Source organism: Phaethon aethereus (assembly GCF_964289735.1).
Source record: "Phaethon aethereus genome assembly, chromosome: 3".
Taxonomy (NCBI): Eukaryota; Metazoa; Chordata; class Aves; order Phaethontiformes; family Phaethontidae; genus Phaethon; species Phaethon aethereus.
The window spans coordinates 104,218,557-104,239,432 of record NC_138576.1 but is presented as its reverse complement, the minus strand read 5'-3'; the positions used below and the strand labels follow the sequence as shown (position 1 = coordinate 104,239,432).

The window sequence follows — 20,876 nt, the reverse complement described above, 5'->3', positions numbered from 1 at the left end:
GAAACCAGTAGCAATGTCTTTTTTTTATGTGTGTCTTACAGAAGTGGGCAACTCATATTACCAAAACACAACAGGTTTCTTTTGAAAAGTTCAGTGACCATCTTGTATCTTAGCACACTTAAGTTTTTGACTAATGTCTTGTGGCTGAATATAGTTATGGGGAATATAGTCAATGGCTAGGTCATCTTTTCTACTTTAATGTTAAGGTGCTGGTAAACCCAACTTGATTTTTTAAAATTTTTTTGTTTTTAAATAATGACAACAAATTAAAAATCACCATGTTATTAAATAACAGGTTTTCTGAGACATGATTATATATTGTATTTAACTTTCTGACAAAGAAATGCCAGCTTTTTCACTCAAAGCGTACTCTTAATAGTTGAGCAGAGGAACACTCTGGAAGTAGTAGTAAATCTCATTGGCATCTAGGATGGGATACCATCAAAACTTTTCCCCTCAGCAGTTCTTGGTCTCAAGTTCTAAACTAATGGAGAGAGTAGCTGCATTTTGCTTTTGGTTTGCAGCTAATTACAAGTCTGAAATATCCAGAAATATTTTAACATTTTTCCTATACCAAATGAGTTGATCACATTTTATCCCAAAATTGCATTATTTTGTCTTAATTCCCTTTTGCTGATTTGGAGAGCTTTTAGACTTTTACAGTAAGCTTGCAGATAGTCTTGTGTGGATCCCCTGGGTGGCAGTTTAACTGGGAATGACCTTCTCCAGCATCGCTACTGTGTCAGTGTTGTGTGATTCAGAGTACAGGCTGCTCACTGGAGCGCCTTTCCTCAGCCATGTTTAAATCTGTCCCTGCTTTTTATAGAAGTCTGCCTTCAAGTTTTTCCAAAGGTGAACATACTTAAAACCTAATTTATGTAAGATATCATAATATCTGTTGTGCTTTATTCAGGTCACCTTAGTACTCCCTCAGATCTCTGGGATAATTGCAAATTGAATGTATTTAGAATTTTACTAAAGATTTCCAAAAATACTTCCTTTAAAAAAGAGAGAAAGTTATCTTAAGTTGAATTAACTTCCTGCTTCTAAGTGTGCATATTCAAAACCTATTTTTGAGCACGAGCATAAAGATGATGTAACCTTTCTTGCACTGAACTTGAATGTTACAGTTCTTGTACTAAAATTCTAAGAAAAAATATTATAAATTGTTTATTCTTGGGTGTAGGTTTGTGGTTATCTTCCAGAGAGGGTCTAAATCTCTGGTTTAGACAGGGGCAAGCCTCTTTATTTTTTTGTTTTGTTTTGTTTTAAATAACCTCTAGTTGTTATGGCTGACCCTGTAAAAACATTTGACGTATGCCCCAAATGGAAACTAATGCAGCAGCATGTCTCTGAAGGCCAAGAGCTGGATGTAATACCTCTGAAATGAGAACTGAGTGTCTTGGTTTTAACTGGAGCTTTGGCTAACTTTCCAGTCCTGGTAATTCTTAAATTGGCACGTCAAGTTTAGGCACGTGTCCTCTGGACTGTAAGGGCTTTAGGTGGGTGCAGGGTGACAATTCTTAAAGATGTATTTAACGCAAAGTACCCTGGCTCTGACAGCAGGCAGTAGCAGCACAGGCGCCGAAAGGCAGCCCACACGCCATCTGTCCACGTGTAAACACCCAGTGGCTGTAGTATGTTCTGAGCAGGTGTCGCTTCTGGGTCGTTCTTTTGGTAGGTGCTGAGGGACCTGGCCTTCATGAACTTGTCTAATACTATTTTTACCCTGCTTTACTTAGACTTCTACAATTTCCCATGACGCAACATAACTGTTCTTGAGGGTGGCAGCCAGGACCATTTCCTTTTTGCTTGTGTTAAGTCCTCCACTTGATGCCTTCAGTGGGTGCACCCAGTTTCCTGTGTCCTGCCAGTAGTGGATGAATCACTCCTCAGTGACGCTCTCCTTGGCCCGTGACTTTACAGAGCTTTCTCATACCCTGCCTTCGCTGTCCCTGTCCTCCCAGCCCGACGAGTCTTCATCTGTTTGGCGTCTCCTTACACAAAAGCCTTTCCCTGATTATCTTGTTACTTCTGTCTGCACCTTTTCTGGTTCTGCTGTAACTAGCTTGTGAGTTGACTGACATCCTGAATGCCCCACAGTGATTTCAGGATCACTTACCGGAGTAATAATAGCTAATCTTAGAGGCTGTGGCAGTGTATGCATAGCCGCTGGTGCTTTTTCCTTACCCAGTTTTCATTGCCTTGCATTTACTGGTATTTAATTTCATCTGCAACTATTGTCATGTCCTTCTGCAACTCTTCTCTTTGACTACCCAGACTAATTCTATGCCAAGAAAGTCATAACGCTTTTGTATCTTTTTCTTTTTTCCCCAGATTTAGTGTATCATCTAGCTATGATATGCTAAGACCTTTTAATATATCTGGAATTAGAGCTGTAGCTTGGAGTCAATATAGTGAATTTTCACCTTCAGTGTTTTTGACAATAAAATTTTATTTTTAGATACTTTCGTGTGGCTTTAAAATTATTTTTCTGTTTTACGTAAAAGATATATTTATCCATGGCAGGATTAGCAGAGCGTGACTGAACAGCGTGTGTACATGAATTTACTCATGTTGCATCATCCTTTTATATTGTTTATACAGAAATTTTCCTGTTGGATTCCCTTCAGGGCATTACAACTGATTCCCCGCCCCCCCCCGATCACCTGGCTTTACTCATTAGGGGTTTGGTTTTTTTTAATCAGAAGGCTGTAATGTGATGGGCACCTTCAGAGTTTTGACAACTTTGAATCACGTATTGATGATTTGAACAGAGTCGTTGGTACCATTGAGAACTTGTGAAGATGGAGTGTGTGCCTGGGAAACTGGGGGTGGCTGACAGGGAAGAATAGGGAACTGTTCTCTCGCAGAGGGCTTCTGGTGTTAAAGAAACCTTACAGCTCTGATACCACTTTATTGAACCTTCTCCGGGATTGGGAGGATGAATAATTGAAGCTCAGGGGGCTGACATTGATTTCTTAGAACTTATTTTTGAAATTATAGGTATGGTCAGTGGAAAACTGTCTCTCAGGAGCTCGGACTGTGTGCCTCCTAGGTAGGGTCCTCACTTGTCCAAAAATACAGTGATGTCTCAAGTCTGTTTCTGTGTCAGATCTTAATCAGGAGCAGTTCTGGAAAAACACCAAAACCCTTTATGCTGGTTAAACAGTGCACGCTACAACAGCTGTCCTTTGTGGCCAGCTAGCTGATCCCTACTGTGTCAACCTCCTTCCTCTCGCCCTGGCACCTCTGTTGGGAAACGCAGAGCTACCTTTTAATGTGCTGAAAAGTGTCCTGGGGGGTTTCTGTGCGGTGTTGCTCCCAGAGGGCTGGTCAAGCCGCGGGCCAGAGGATGACACACCAGACCTGTGTAGCTGTACAGCTTGACTAGGAAACCTAAACTACTTTAAGTTCACCCTCCATGTGGAGACCAAAACATGATCTGTAGCAGAGCCATTGAAGTATCTGGGGTTGTCAGCTCAGAACCCCAGCGCTTATTCTGCAGGTCACAAATTCGAGGTGGTTCCTTAGTAATTCTTAATTTTGATAACAATTGGGTATTAACTACTCTTTGTCCTTAACACTGTAGGCAAGGATTAAATCAGTGACTGAGGTTTGAAAAGGCCTGAGATGTCCCTTGTAAAGTTGGTGCATTTCTTGAATTCTTTGAAACAAACGCAGTTAGCAAAGGAAAACCCAAGGTAAAGTGGACTTCATCTTTAAAAAGATGGAAATGACAGAAATGTCTTCCAGAGATGGAAAATGTCAGAGGTATTTCAATTTTTCTGCATTTGACATAGATGTTCTCTGAAGTTCTCATGAAATGTATATTGAGAATGGCTGGATTGTTGTTCCCGCACACACACACCCCCCGCTTTTTCTTCATTTAGCACAATAAAATCTTGCTCATTGTTTGTAGTTTGGAATGTCTCAGGAGATTACGTTTTAAATAAATTTTAAGGGTAACCTTTAAGTAACTTGGGAGAGATAAAGTTCTGTGTGAGTCTGTGTGCTGTAGCGCACTAGTTTATTATCTATCATTTCAACTGCATTACAGCAAAAAAAAAAATTAAAAAAAAAAAAAACAAAAAACCCTTTGGAGAAAGTAAAGAATAGTTTTGACCAGATACCATCTCTACTGTATGAAAGGAGAATTGGGATTTAAACATGCTTTTCCCCTTTTAGAGTAGTCCAGAATGAAGAATTGATGTCTGACAGTAGTGGGGGTGAAAAAAGCAACATTTTCTGTGCTACTTGAACTGGAGCAGAGGAGACCGCAGAGGCTCTCTTGTTCTGGTCGCTTGGTCAGTCCTTTCTGCTGTTCCCCTTGGTCACATCCTGTCTTTCTGCCTTACGGTCTTTCAGATCTAGCGTTTGCCTTTTCTCATAGCCTGTCCTTTTACTGCAGGATCATTTATTTTTCACCCAATGTAGGGAGCAACAGAGGAGTGTAGAGGACACAGCAAGCAGCCTTACGTTTTCATTTTTAGATGCTTCTCTAGCTGATGGAAATGGCAGAGAAGGATGAGTTTAATCCAGTAATCTTTTTTGTTTGAAAGCTCCATTTTGATAATGAGTTGAACTTTGCTTTTCAGACTTCAATTTTTGGTACAAATGACATGTTTTTTGGAAGTTCTTAATTAGGCTAAGCTGTAGCCTGATTTTCCTCAGGATGTTGAAAGAAACTTCCCTTTTTTTCTAGAAGGACAATTAGCATGTTTCAGATTCTTCAAAACAGAAAGGCGTGAGAACTTAACCCTTCTAACAATCGAATAAATTTTTGACCCTGACAGACTTGTCTCAAAACTCACTGGAAAGTGCTGAAAAACTGAGTTTGTTCTCCAAAATGTAATATTCAAGGAAAATATCTAATTACCTTCTTCCAGGTCAAACAGTGCTGGGATATTTTGGGGAAATTTCAACCCAACTGTTAAAGCAGTAAGCACCAAAAAAAACCCACCAAGGGCTGGAAGGTGCAAGGCATCTCTAACTAGAGGCATCATGATGAGACCTGCATTTTAATGAGCCTTTTGGAAGGGTTTGTTTCCTCTTCTCATTATAAATGAGACCATTCTGGTCTAGATTTATGCTTGGGTCATTTTGTGGTGTCCATTGACCATAAATCCAGATTCACTGCAGTTGTGCTCAGCATAAATAAGCTGAGTGGTTTGGTGTCTGTGTAGCAAGGCTGCATACTGGCTACTGTTCTCAGCTCCCATCGTTTCCCCACAGTGAGTTGAGTTTTGGGATTATTTCTTTTCTTCTTACACCAGTCACTTCTTTAGCCTAACTGACTTGGTGTTTCTCATCTGGTCTCCAAGTTTCTCTAATAGTCAGATTTCCCATGTGCTGCAGTTCTGTTGTCAAAATCCCAGAGTTAAGCACTGAAAAAAACCCTGGGTATGAAGTTTGTTCGATGCTTAGCTTCCCCTCAGTAAAGGATGGTGTGGGGTTGGGTTTTTTTTGCATTAGCTTCCTGCTGGGTCATGCCCTTGTATGACCAGATTCCACGTGTGCACTGCGTGATAGTGACGGTGGTGCCGAGGCCCCGCAGTCAGAGGCAGCCATAGCCACCTCCGCCGCAGAGGATAGCTGCGTTGTTGCTGTGTGAAACTACCACGCTATTTCCAGCTAACTTGGCTGTCCGTGTGCCATAATGCGGACGAGTACTATGTCACCTTTCTTTCTCATACCAGTTTTTGTACTGTGCTGCTGTTGAAACAAGCTTTCAGCTACTGAGGAAGTTCTTTTTTTGTGTGTGTCTACATTGATACAGATTTCTTGAAATAAATGAGACTCCGAGCTATAAACAGGATGGAATAAATTGTGGTTGCAGAATGAGTTTTGCAGAAATGTCTATGAAGGGCATCCAGTTTGTCAATATATTTTAATATGCTTATTTATGCAAGTAACTTACTTTTGGTCATGCCTGAGATCTACCAACAACCTCCATCGTGCCGAGTTTATTTAAAGAGTCATTGAAACAGCAAATAATGTTATTATTTAGAAAGAGTAGGGGATAATAAAGAACTTTAATTCAGGGTAGGACAGATGATGAAAGGCAATTAGTACTTAAGGTGGGATCTGTGAACTTTAGAATTTTAATACAGAATCAGAGATTGTTTCTCCAGTAAGGACCATTTAAAAGAGATTAAATGTTTCTGAAAATGCCACATTTCTGAAAATTATTTGGTATCTTTTGAGAAATGGCCTATCAGTAGGCAAGTCTCCACGATTTATGTATGCCAGCATGTCTTTGGCAGTTACATCTCCTTTTTTTTAAAAATCCTTTTTTCTTTCCTGGACTGTCATTTATGCTACTATATTCTGGTTTGGGACATAGAGCACATTTGTGTAGTGGTTTAAGAAAGTTGCCATCCCTCAGTCAGCTACGTGGAGTGTCCCGCGACCGTTGTCACCTCACAGCTGCAGACAGGTAACCTCTAGCTAGAAGACAGCGCTTCATTGCGGAGACAGCACTGCTTTTACTGAAGTTTAGCCGCTTCCCCACTTCCCTCTCATGATAGCAAAGCATTGATGAGAAATGAGAAATCATTTTGCCCATTGCTATTAAATTCCTTGTTTGCTACACCAGGAACAAAGACGCTCTTATTTTCATGCAATGTGAGGTTAGTTTTGTCCCAAAAGTGCCCAAGAGAATCTAGAAGCTTCAGATATTACATGTTGACCTTGTTCCTAGTCAGGACAGTTCTATGTGGTGATAACATTCTATTTTCCTGAAGAGGTCAGCAAACTGTTCGCTTTTAGTGGCGTTCCTGATGCTGTATACCCAAAGGTGGGGTAGAGCCAAGATGATGCTCATACTGTGACCTCATTGACAACTGTTTACATATCTCATTGAACAGAAGAAACTATTTCCTGCATCTTTAACACTAGACCTGGTAGACCTCGCAGCCGATGGCTGGGGATGACCCTACTCCAGTCAGAGCATCGGCTTTCCACCCTTGTTTTGGATGGTCTGTGTGCAGAGTTGTGTAACAGTAGACTTTTCTCAGTTACCTTTCCTGAACCCAATCTCTCTGTAAAGAGTGTGTTCTTTTAAAACACAGGTTATAGCTTGAACCATCTGATAGGCAGAGAATGATTTTATTGGCAGCATGTGTAGTATAAATAAAATGGGACTTGGCTTCACCTTATCTAGTACAGGAATGGTTTGTTCCATACTGTAAGGATTTTAATTTTTTTAAACATTTTGTCTTTAATTTGCCTCAGTCATTAATAAAAATGTTCTTCTTGTAAAAATAACTCTGGATAACCTAAAAGTATGTTTGAAAGTCCTTCTAAATACACAAGCACTAGCACTTACCATTGCTAAATTGTTGCAGCCAGTGTAGCGTTATTGGAAAGCCAGTTGTTTTCTACTCTGTGTTAATATTAATTCAAAATGGGTGTAACGGTGATTGATTCTTAAACTTCTAAGAAGCAGAGTTAATATCCAGAGATTCAAGTATTCTGGTACCGTATTGATTCATACAAGAGCCTGGATGGATTCAAGCAGGAAAGTCATGTGCCACGTTCCGTTAGTCTCTCACAATACTGGTATCGCTTATGCTACTTCGCTGCTCCATTGAAGTGCCAGCTCATAAATTGTTTTGAATTAGTACCTTGTAAGCTCTTGTTGGTAATGTTCTCACACTAGTAGGTACATTCTTGGAAAAATACCAGACTGAACTAAGTTGCTGAGTTGTAGAGTTGTTGCCCATTAGGTAACTGAGAAGTGAAGGTGGAGGCAACGAATATCAGCAGCTTGCAATGGAAACTGCGCATGAAGCCAGGTGATCCTAGACTTCTGTCCCTGAGCCCACATACGCGTTTTGCTAGTTCTGAACCGTCTTCAGACTTGCGTAAGCAGACACCTGTCCTTCAAAAATATACTGTGAAACACAATATTCAGTTGCCGAGTCCTTTTATCTCTTTGGAGCAGATAGGCAGAAGAGAGTAAAAATAGTGCTTGGCAACTCGATTGCATTTGGGGACAGAGAGTAAGTCTGTCTTGGTGTTATACCCTCAACAAAAGTGGTCCTTTCTCAGTGGGTTTGTTTTTTACTTGCCTCTACGTGATGTAATTTTAATCTGCTGTACAACATCTGGGCCTCAAGATAAAATAGTTCTTTATTACCTGTCTTTATGTCATTGTTCTTAATATGCATGCCGAGGACTTGAGCTGTTTACTTGGACCACCAACTATTTCATAATATTTGTCTTTGGCCAAAGACTTTTCTTCAAACTGTATTTTACCTGAGAGAACAATTGCTGGTTTCTGGTTACTGACACTGGCTTTACTAGAGCACAGAGAACTCTGCAGTGTGAGAAGGATGTAGGCAGAATTGCTACAAAGGCTACAGAAATACCCGAGATTAATACCTGCCATGAAACACCTATTTCATGTTGATGCCATAGTTGGTAAATAAAATTGTTCATCTCCTTATATTGAAGTTATCTCTGTACACCAAAGCACCATTATTTTTAATTTGCTCATTAGAGCAATGCTTTGCTGCTCTTCTCCCCTTACAGCTTATTTTTCCATGCATCAAACTGAAAGGAGGAGGTGCAAATGACTTGGCAACAAAGCAAGTTGAAAACAGTAACATCAACAGAAGCGTTCTTCAGAAGTGTCTTATTTCTGTAGTCTGATGTTCCCATAATCTGTTCAGACACTGCCCACATGATTGTGGTGTTACTTCAAATTCTTTTCAGAATAATCAATCAAGACGCTGTTTAAAAAGAAATGAAAATAGAAGCATGGCATAGATGACAGGGTAAATGAGACCTCACGTGAAAAGAGAAGCCTACAATAAAGGTCTTACATTTCAGAGTATGAATTTTTCAGGCTAGACTGATACACAGATCTATTCTGCATTGGCCTCCCAGTGAAACACAGTGGATATGTAAGTTCTTACATATATCAAAAGGCACTTTGGGTCTATTATGGAGATTTTGCAATTACTGTAAGACTTGAAGTTGTATTTAAAAAAAAAAAAAAATCCATTGAGGTATGGTGGGTTATTTGGGGGTTTCAGTACGTATGTATCTCGGTGAATTCTGCCCTGGATATCTGATTGTCTAAGTAGACCTAATATTCAGTGTAGAAGTACCAGAACATTGGTAATTCTTCCATTGGGGTTTTAAAAACGGAGTAGCAATATTTGAGTACACTTACATGGTCAGTTTTCAGTGTAAAACCTGCCTTAGAAATTTCAGACAAAGATGCTGGCATCCTTGGAAAAGCCCAGAGGACTTGTTTTCTGCGATACAGAAGAGCTATTGGTACTTAGTGATGTCATTGCGTAGCTTCTGCCCGTTGAAGAACTGTTTCTTCAAAACTGTGGATGAACCTTCTCAGTCTTTTTCTTTCTTTTTCTTTCAATGTGTGAACTTCATTGCTGCTTGGTTTGTATTTTTTTGAGGTAGTAATACAGTGCAGTGGTAATCTATTTAAAAACAAAACCACCAACTTAGTAGCTTTTATCAAATGCTGTATTACAGCATTTGATAGAAGCTAATAATGCCTATGTCCTCGGTGTGCGTCTGGCTGTTAACCTGGAATATTCCAGTTTTGTATCCTTAATAACCTATGTGATGCATGAATTGGAGAGAGAATGAACCATGCAGTTAGATTTATACCAAATCCTCATTCTCTGTGTTTTGGGGTGGGCTGGAGCAGAAGGGAAGAGTGTTCTTCACATAGAGAATGCATTCCCTAGGTTTAATTTATGTGTTTCTTTGGTAGGATTTTTCCAGTTAAAGATGTACCTGCAGAGCCTGAAGCTCTTACACACTGGCTATACCAACGATTCATTGAAAAGGAGGATCTCTTGACACATTTCTATGAAACAGGTAGGATAAACTGTAGCAAACAGAATTGTGCTTTATTAATGTCTTTTCTTACAAAGATCTTAAAATAGTTTAAGAACATGTGTACACTCTTCACTTGAATACAATAGATACAGTTATTAATACTTTTTATGTGACAAAAAAGTATGATAAAAAATTATCTAGGAAAGGTAAATTTCCCAGGTAGCATTAGAATAGGGTAGCGTTTGGAAGCTGGCACATTCAAAATGGACCTAAGGAATTTGCCCCCCCGCCCCCCCCCGCAATAACGTATAGTTCAGCTGTGAAACTTTCTGCCGTGGAATTTCATTGAGTGGAACAATTTAGCGAGATTCAAAGAAGTAGTGAACTTTCTTACACGCGCAGTAACAGTATTCAGAGCTTATGTTCAGTTTAGAGGGGATATAAAACCTTCAGGGTTTAAAAGGAGCAAGTTCTTGACTAAAAGGGATTAAATAAGATTCTTAGGTGAGGCAGGTTATTTCATCTGCTTAGTGTGGCTGTTTAGCATGTTCCTCTGGAGCTTGTACTGTTAGAGAAAACCGATCTAAGTAGTGTGCAGGTCTAATCCAAAACTATAGTCGTCTTCTGTTTCCTGTTAAGCTGAACAGAAAGATTGGAAGGATCTGTAAGAATTACATGGCATAAAGTCTCTGGAGGCCCAGTCCGCAGCCCTGTGCTGTCAGTACTGGCCTCCTTGCTGCAAGGTACTGAGGATCACTTCCATCTTAATACACTTTCAGTGTTAATGGATCAGAGACATCTAAATAAATTTAGGGCATTAGTAACATTATTGAAGGGATACTTGCAAACATGTCACTTAAAATATCGGGTAAATACTATAAAACTATAGCTGGAGAGGTGTTTCCTCAAGGCTCTTTTTTTTCCATCCACGTGTAAAAAACAGAGGCATTCATCATAACAAAAGAAAAAGAAAATCCTGAAAGGAAAAAATAGAGTTTTATTTAGACGTACAGGAAAGGAAGTTTATCAAACATAGACTGAATAGGAAGACTCCATATGAAATAATGCAACTTGTCTCTGAAGAAAAATAATCTTTTCATTAACAAGTCTCACAGTTGTTGAGGGGGAAAAATATTCATTCTTGTGAATCAGTTCAATAATCAGTTTAATATTCCGGAGTGACTGTGTTAAACAAAGCTACTTCTATTAGATGATTTATTGCACAGACTGCTTTAATTCTGTTTTAAGTGCTTAATTTATCAATTGTAGGGCTTAAAAAGATAATAGAATTCCTTAACAACCCAGAGTTGTATTCTGCTTTATAAAATACTGCTGTTACCCATCCATCATTGATGGTGGAAGTCCGACCCTGCTCTATAAATTGTATCCAGATGCATATATCGGACTTTATTAGACAAATAAGTTTGTGAATCTGTTTAGAACTACAAGTGTAGTCACTAAGGAGGTAAGGAATTCTTGTTGTTGAGACAATTTCACAAATACCATTAAAATAAGTCATACCCAGAAATTCTAACTAGACCAGATTTCAGCGAGTATAATGAATATAATCAGATTTACTCATTGAAATGCACTTCCAAAATAGGATAATTGGTTACGATTTGCCAATGTAATCAGTATGCATTAATAAGACATGTTTTAAATGTAAATGCTATGACATAGGACCTTATTAGGCATACATTAGTATAATTTAAAGTTACTACCATTTATGCCAGTTGAGAACTTGCTTGCATTGCTTTTGTTGGCTTACTCCAAAAGTACAGTTACAGTTTCTGGAAACCCCCTGGAAAAGTCCTGCAGCCTGAGGTGAGGGGAATCCCTGAAGCTGCTCCCAAGCCAGTTTTGTTTTGACATGTTACATTGTCTCAAGTTGATATATTTTTAAGACTTAGGGCTGTTTCAAGATTTTTTTTTCCCCTCTGTTTTTCTTAAATACACATTGCTTAGGAACTTGTCTCAGTTCATAAAGTTGACTTCATAAAGCTGAAGTAACATTTAATGCTACATGAAACTTTAAAGGCATGCATTGACGGTATCTTCAGTAGGAATACATTCTTTTGGCATATTTTTATTTGGGAAGAAAGAAAACCTAAACCACCTTTTTCCTTTTTGCGTATTCCTAAGTGTTAAGGACTTTAATTGATCTGGGGAAAACCTGTAATATTAGACCTCCTAAAATGAAACAAACAAAAAAGTATCTGCCTAAAATTTGAATATGAAACTACCCCATCTTTTCTTGGATGCATTTTACGCATCTAATTTATAAAATTAAAACAGCTTACAGTTAATATCTGTAGGTATTAGCAACACACAGCTTCCTATTTTAGAAGCTAGTGGAAGCATGTATTGGCAAGTTCATGATTTCTCGGAAGTCTTCAGCAGGATAACCTTGAACACTGCAGTAACACAAATGAGATTACATTTAGCAGGACAAAAGCACTCGAAGACTAATTTAAAAAAAAAATTATAAACTAGGAGCTTATCAGTAGAAATGAGTAATTGTATACTAAAGTTGTCGTGTTCCTCATTCACTCTGATCATAAGCCAACTGGTGTAACGTAATTAAAAAAGTAAGCAATGTCGTCCTGCAGGGCTACAGGAGAGGGTTTTCAGCAGTGCTACAGAAATACTCTTCATTGTACCAAATCTGAAACCTCACCTGGAAATTCTGCATGCAGGTCCGTCATCTCCGTTCAAGAAGTACGAATTGAACTGGGAAGAGGGACAGATAATAGGTGCTAAGGTGATTAAGGGGAAGGAGGAGTCATTTCCTTGGACAACTGAAAGTGCTTGGCTTGTCTCAGCTAGGAAAGCGAAGCATTGTTCTCTCTGTAAGATACAAGTTGGCTTGGGAGAGGAGGAGGGGGAAGAGACAGTCGCTGTCAGTACCAAGGAGAAAGGAAAGTTATTTAAACCGGAGGTCAGTGCTGGTACGGGCAAACAAAGGGGCCATGAAAGAGCAAATGTAGTGCAGAGTGGACAAATGGAAGCTTAGCAGTGAGAATTACTGGGGAATAAACCGTGTGACAAATCTGCCCGTGTGTGAAAATACGTATCGGGGAGGGGAAGGTGGGACTCATCAAGGAGCTTTTTAGGTTTTTGGGGTTTTTTTGTTTATGTTTATTGGTTTGTTTTGGGGTTGGGGTTTTTTTTTTAGGGTTTTTGTTTTATTTAAGAGCGTTCCTACAGGAAGAAAAGCTTTGTCTTAAATGCTTGATTGCAGTTCCTCCAGTGATTGCAAATGTGAAGCGTACAGATAAGTTGCTGATGGTATCTAATTGCACAAATTGCACATTTTCTAAGATTCAGAATTGCCACTGCTATATCTTTACTTTTTGATTCATGCATCTCTTCTTCTATGAGTGGTTGTGACTCCATAATGCTGCAGCAAGTACATCATCTTCTCTGGTATATTTAGAGCTTTTCTATCCAGTGTTCAGGATTAACAACAAAGTGGTTCATATCATCTAGGCTTTGTGCATCTCAGTAAAATGTAATACAGATTATTTAATATGCTAATGTAAATATATGCCAACAATTTCCTTATGATTATAAAGCTCTGATGCATTCAGACACATGTAATTTAGTGTTGTAAATTAGAAAAGTTGTGGTGAACGGTGTTAAATCCAGCTGGCGGCCGGTCACAAGTGGTGTCCCCCAGGGCTCGGTTCTGGGGCCGGTCTTGTTCAGTATCTTTATTGATGATCTAGATGAGGGGATCGAGTGCTCCCTCAGTAAGTTTGCAGATGACACCAAGTTGGGTGGGAGTGTTGATCTGCTGGAGGGTAGGAGGGCTCTGCAGAGGGATCTGGACAGGCTGGATCAATGGGCAGAGGCCAACTGTATGAGGTTTAATAAGGCCAAGTGCAGGGTCCTGCACTTTGGCCACAACAACCCCATGCAACGCTACAGGCTTGGGGAGGAGTGGCTAGAGAGCAGCCCGGCGGAAAGGGACCTGGGGGTGCTGGTTGACAGCCGGCTGAATATGAGCCGGCAGTGTGCCCAGGTGGCCAAGAAGGCCAACAGCGTCCTGGCCTGTATCAGGAATAGTGTGGCCAGCAGGAGCAGGGAAGCGATTGTGCCCCTGTACTCGGCACTGGTGAGGCCACACCTTGCATCCTGTGTTCAGTTTTGGGCCCCTCACTACAAGAAGGGTGTTGAGGTGCTGGAGTGTGTCCAGAGAAGGGCAACAAAGCTGGTGAAGGGGCTGGAGCACAAGTCTTATGAGGAGCGGCTGAGGGAACTGGGGTTGTTTAGTCTGAAGAAGAGGAGGCTGAGAGGAGACCTTCTCTCTCTCTACAACTACCTGAAAGGGGGTTGTGGCGACGAGGGTGTTGGTCTCTTCTCCCAAGTAACTAGTGATAGGACAAGAGGAAATGGCCTCAAGTTGCGCCAGGGGAGGTTTAGATTGGTTATTAGGAAAAATTTCTTCACTGAGAGGGTGGTCAGGCATTGGAACAGGCTGCCCAGGGAGGTGGTGGAGTCGCCATCTCTGGAAGTGTTCAAAAAATGTGTGGATGTGGCGCTTCAGGACACGGTTTAGGGGACATGGTGGCGCTGGATTAATGGTTGGACTTGATGATCTTGAAGGTCCTTTCCAACCTAGTGATTCTGTGATTCTGTGAAAATAGGGGAAAATGATTTTTTTTTTTTTTTAAATTGTGTCAGCTGTGCCTCCTGCCAGCCTTTCTCATTTAAACGGACATTTGAAAAAGTCTTTCTAGAAAACTGAATAGCAAATTCCATTGCTTCCTTAGCCTATATGACTGACTGGCCAATGAATGTTCAAACAACACATGGAAACTATTGTGTTAAAAAAAAAAATACGTGCATGTGTATATTCAAGGGGAACCTGGAAATTGTATGTGTATTGCTGCTTCACAGTATACAAAATTGTTACGGAAGAGCTGTAAGGTTTCATATGGAGTCCATTCAGCTTGATCATATGGACAGTAACATAACTTCAAAAATAACAGAGAAGACTTAGTTGACAGTGGATCTCCCTGCAAAGGTTGAGGATGGCTGCTTTTACGGAATGCTTTTAAGTTTATGCTTTAAGTTTATATCCAAATGAAATGAAAATTGTTCTTTAGGTGGGGGTTTTTAATTTTCTTGAGGATGACTGATAATGCCGGAGAATCTTTTGAAAGTTTAACAGCAGAATGCAGAAGTAACCAATTATTTGTTTGTGGGCACTGTTGCTGGAACAGACAGTGATGATAGAGTCCTGTGCGTTAAGGCATTCCTGCTGCAGAAGGAGTAAATGTATTTTCTCTTCTCTTTTAGGAGCTTTTCCTCCACTGCCGGGCCAAACAAAAGCTGTTTCTCGGGAGATGACGCTCAGTAACCTGTGGCTAGTCGGCATACAATCACTTGCGTTTTTGTCAGGCGGTATGTGGTACTGCATCTTTCAGTATTTTTATCATTGCCTATTTTAAAAGTGGAATGGGACCTGAGGACACAGTGGGAATCCAGGCTCTTGCAGATGAATATCATGTTGTATGTGCAAATGTGAATATTCAAGAGTAAAGGAAAATACTGGACAGACTCTTACCTCTCTTTGGGGAAATTTTAAACTCCACTAAAAGTGAAGATCAGTAACATAGTGACCTGATGATGTATTATTTTAAGAATTGTCTGTATTTTTAAAAATGTATACTCTCACCCACACTTAAGCAAATTCAGCATTTGGACAAAAGGTGCAATCATACAACCACCGTAGAAGAATGCCTATGACGAGAAAGCTCTGTCACCACAAGCATTTCTTGGCATTGTAGTTAGAGCTCAGAAAATTCAGCAACTTGTCTCTTCAGTAGTCTGTACAGCGTTGGTGTGGTAGAGATTCCTCATTTGCACAAACTTGTACTTTATTGCAACTCATTGTGCTGGAGTCAAAGATACTTGACAGAGCTGGTGGTGGTATCTTTGCAGCTATGCAGTCAGCAGTTGTTGTATTAGACACATTGACCTAAAACCGAGACCCAAATAAGGTCCAGCGTCGGGTGTGTTTTGTGAGGAATCAGTCCTCAAAAAAGCATCGCAGCATCGCAGTATGATTAAAAGCTGTCTGCGTTTGATGAATCAGCCCATCCCTGCTGTGGTCTTACCATCAGCTCTCCGAATTCTGTGTGCTACCAGTATCTCGTATTATGAGGAAACTTGGAAAATACAAAGTCACTTGGTTTATTTTCCCTTTTTGTTCAGAATGCATCTTAACGATGATTATCAGTTTTCAAAATGCACTTTTAAAGGTGAAAATACAGTGAAGGAAAGACATAAAACTTGGGGAATAGGGGAAAGCTTTATTTGTCACACAGTGCAAGCCAGAGCAATTCTAGCAGTTTCTGAAGGTCTGCTGGTGCTGCTGGTGATTTTTAGCCACATTTGTATTTTGTATACTGCAGTCCAACCAAGGTGACCTTTGAGTGGTTTATAGAGGCCTTTTTCTCCCCGCTAGTTGCAACAGCGCTAAATACACTCGTGGGAGAGTTTAAATAATTCAATGCCAACCATCTTAATGTTTTGCTAAGGAGTAATAGAAGAAAAACTAGTTTCTTAAAAAGAAAAAATAGGTATAATTGCTATCACAGATCTATAGGAAGGTACTACTGCAAAAAAAAAGTACGGTAAATACTCTGAATAACTACGTGGAGGGCAGTATTAATTAGTTCACCACTGTGCTAAAATCTTACTGGAAGAAGGATGAGTTGAATTTAAAAGCAAACTGGAACAGAAGACACTTTCAGATGTGTAACATAGGATAGTTTTGAAAGGATGTCTGTGAGGTACAGCCTTACTCCTGGCAGGTCTAGTTGGCATCGTGTTTATGTGATTATACACAGATTTGAGAGAGCTGTTCCTAAAATAAAATTAATCTCTCTAAATACAAGCAGGATAGCCAGAACTTCAGATGTTGGCATACTGCCTTTTACAGGGTAATTTTACTGAGAACAAAGTAAGCCCTCAGTAGTTTTGGCTCTAAGCTAGCAATATTGATTTCCCTCTCCTGCTAAGCTAAGACCTTACCAAAATATGAGGCAATTTCCCTGACTTAATGGAAAAATACCTAGCCAAGTATGCCAGCCCTGTCCCCCCCAAAAGCAGTAGTTTTATCTTAAGGTAGCTGAGTTGGATGGTTGCAAAATGATACACTGTAGGAAGCTCCCCTGAACTATGAGTCCTGCTATTGATTTAAAAGAACCACTGCAGCTGGGAGGCAATGGGACGGTGTTTGCCTACAGCCTCATGTTTTAGGTAAGATGCTGTTTCTAAATCCCACCTCTTCCCACCCAGTCACACACCTGAATTCTGGTGTAACGTAAAATCCATTTTCAAAGAGGTATGCCCTGAAAGGGAGGCAGTCTTGGGAGTATTTTTTTTTTTCCTGTTGCTCTTGCTAAAGTACAGCTGATGGAATGAATGTATTTAATCTACCATTTTACAGGAGGGTGTTGGGGCAGCCCAGGGCCGTTATCATGTAAGTGGTTATGTCCACAGCATGTGAGTGTAAACGGACTCCCAAAATTGCAAAATGCAGATGAAAAGCTACTCATTTCTGTCCTCTGCCAGATGGTTTGATCAGAAGCACAGAGATGCCCATGGTACAGCTGGTTTTATTTTGAGCTAGGACAGACTAGAGTGATATAAAAAGGGAAGTTTATATAAGCAGATTGCACAGCAGTAACTCGCATCAGGAGGTTGTTTTTCATAGACCCTGTGAACTCTGTAAGAGCGTATTGTTTTTTTTCAAATGCAGTATATTCTTTTCCCAGTGGATTGCAGTCAGTAGCGTTCACCTGCTGCCTAAAGAAATCAGTAATGCGCAATAATGTTTCAGATAATCACTTGATTTATCTGGTCCTGTTCATTTTCAGTTTGTTCCTCTGCAGTTCTTGCTGTTGCGAGACATTTTTTTCAAGCACTGAGTGTTGTTTTGGTAGGGTGCGTAAATCGCATTAGGTCTTAGGCTTCTTTCCTGCCTGCACTGGAACATGGGAAGAGAGCCTGACGTTGTGTCTCCTTACGGCTGAGTTGCTGTAGAGGACAGTGGAATGAAACCACTGTTAAGAAACTCCAAAGTACCCTCCCAGCGTGAACTTGGCTGCTGCTTCATGAAAGAGACTTAAGTTGGGTAAAAGCAGTTTTTCTATCAAGGGAAAAACATGAAATGGATACGATATATAGGAAATTCTGTGCTAAAAATATCATGCTGGTCAAGACTGTTTGGAGCTTAGCAGGCTAGTTTGTAAAGGATAAATTCCTATCGGCTGCAGTTCGGTTCTACCTTCTGGCAGTTGGCTGGTGTTACCGATGTAGTGTGCTCTTTGCTGCGCCATCCATGGGCTTCTGCTTCTGAAGAGTTCAAAATGCGTTTGATAGAAAATGATGTTAATGAACCATACAGTTGATCACAAAATGGTTAACGAATACAACTTTGAATTTATATTGGAGGAAATATAATGGAAGAATGTATAAAGTGATGAAGAATGAAAAATTCACAGAACATCACTAACTGAAAGCTGTTGCACACAGAAGTGAGAACGTAGCCGCTTCAGTGTATTGCGAATAAAGATGGTTCTCTGCCGGGGTTGCACGCAAAACATCTGTACATTTCTATGTTTAATTGTTCATAAACAAGTTGTCACAATTGAAACAATGTGAGTCCTAATGGTTTAGCATTACTGCTCGTCAAATCCCGTTACACGAAGAGTGTCTGTCCATTCAGAACGAGCAGTGCTCTCTTCAGTGCCATTCGGTGAGCGCGCCTTCCTTACAGGTTCTCTTGTATTCTGCCTGTGCTTCTATCGGGTATTGCAGCACGGTGTCTTTTGCAGGAGGGATTTTTGTTTTTTTAAAGTTACTCTCACCAGGTTTAGAAAAGCAAGATTCCAATCTAACTTGCTTACTGGAAAATTAAAAGGTTCCTTCTCCCTCCTCCACGCCCGGCATCAAAAATAAGATGCATCTTAGTGCAGTAAAAATACAATGATCACTGTGGTACTGTTTATTATTCACATTATTCACGTTTTGCAAATGATGTAGCTTTTTCTGTCTGACACTGCCATGAAGTGCTGTTAACTTTTTTCACCTGTTTATACAAGATAATACAGATACCGATCACTGTGTGTGACAGGATTCAACTGCTCCGCTTTGCCTTGACATAAAATTTGGGGACCAAAGGTACTTAAAACTGGGATTTCCAAACCGTGAGTCCGGGGTTGGGTGCGTTCTCTTGATAGTCAGCTGGAGATTTTGTGATGAGCTGATACAATCACACAGAATAATTATACGTCTGGGGTACTGTATTGTTTGGAAATACTGGAGCCATATGAAATAAAGGATTATTTTGCAAAATTGCATATTTGATAGTTTTTACACTTTTCTAAAAAAAAAAAAAAAACAATTGGAAGAGCAAAATTGAAACCATACCCTGGTTTAAAATGTCTGCATACATCATGAACACTTCTGAGCAGCTTTATTTTTTCTGTAAAAACTCTAGACTACCTGGCTGTGATACAATAGAAGTCTTTAAAAGGATTCTATGCATTTTGAAGTTAAACCTTTTATTTTATCATTGGATAATGAAGTAACAACTATCCTATTAAAGCGAGTTAGTTCCTTAAAATTACTCTACAATGGTGTTCATTTTGTATGATAAAAAATAGTTTTCTTGATACCAGTTTATTTTCACCTGCAATTTTCTCCTTCCTTCCTGTTACCTGCATTTTTGTTTTGTATGATAAAATGGATGCAGAATCCCGTAGTGACACTCGGTGATTTTGCAAAGAGCTGGTCATGTTTGGAATTATTTTCTTGAATTTATTTCATTGGATTTTTTTTATCAAATCTTTCCAGCATCCAAGATGTCATTCAGAAATGTAGACAGATACCAGAAGCAGCACTTCTCTACAAAGATCATTAGGTGTCTCTTCCCTTTTTTTTTCTTTTGTGTGGCAAAAATAAAGTTGATTTTTTTCAAGATTATTTCATGCGCTTCTAATCCTTAATAGATGAGATTATGTTCTTTGGTTGTATTTATTGTGCTTGTATCTAATAGATACACAATCTCCATTGTGCTTACCATAAACACAACAAATAGCAAAATAACACTTTGGTTCACTGTACAGCTGCAGCATTAATTTGTGATAATGTTGTGTATTAGAGCTCTCATCGGGAAGGACACAGAGAGAAACGAAGCAGTAAGGGGAGGAGTGCAGCAGTAGGGAGGAGGGGGGGAAAGCAGCTTCTGCAGCCCTTGCTCACTCCAGCACCCGCTGGAAGCTTTGCCAGCGCTCAGGCTGCAGAGTTTCTCCGCAGGTCACTGCGTAGCGATGAGTCCTCTTGAAGTTTCTGGGAGTTGAGGGCACACCAAGTGCAGAACCTGGGCCCTCATCAACACTGGATTGCCACTATCCTAGAAAGATGGGGATCCAACCTTTTTGTGAGCAAGGCTGTAATCATTTTGTAGATCTATATATTTTTTTAACAGTCAGCTAGGCAAAGCAGTATCGAGTGGAACAGCGCCGCTCATTCCGTGGCCCTGGCATCTCTCGCGAACGATAGCTCTTCGCTCCCTGTCACCTTTTGCATTAACTGCTGGTGCGCACTACTGCAACGTCTAACAAAGGAAAAAGGAACTCCTTGGAGCATAGTAAGACATCTTGCACAATTTCCAAAACAGCACCCTGGTCGTACTTATGTCTACCTCTTTGTTTCCCTCTGGCTTTTCTCTTGTTTTTCTGCGTGGTGGTCTTCTGTGAGGGGTGGGGGGAATCAGGGAGGGGGAAGTGGGAGGGAAAACTTGAACTCTGAATATGAAGATGCTGAGGCGGGATCCAGTGCTTACCAGCCATGTTGTCATATTGAAAAAGCCATTGTTTTTAATTCCAGCCTAGTATGAAATGTTTGTTTTAAAAATATCCTTCCTGCTGGAAAGAAAAATGTATTTTTAAAAAGAAAAAACATCCCTCTTTTGGCTATGAGAATGTCAGCTGTATGAGTTGTGACCATATCATGATGTGCCGATCAGCTATAAA

General features: G+C 40.1%; 1 protein-coding gene across 1 annotated transcript in view; it reads left to right on the top strand.

Moving 5' to 3' along the window:
* LPGAT1 (lysophosphatidylglycerol acyltransferase 1) overlaps nt 1–15,278 on the top strand; it is a gene marked incomplete at its 3' end in the record, with an annotated part of 62,163 nt that extends 46,885 nt beyond the window's left edge. The window contains exons 6-7 of the mRNA XM_081998163.1: nt 9,755–9,861; nt 15,127–15,278. Of these exons, the coding sequence (XP_081854289.1) occupies nt 9,755–9,861; nt 15,127–15,278 (259 nt within the window). The remainder of the gene's footprint in view (nt 1–9,754; nt 9,862–15,126) is intronic.
* Between the last annotated feature and the right edge of the window lie 5,598 nt (nt 15,279–20,876).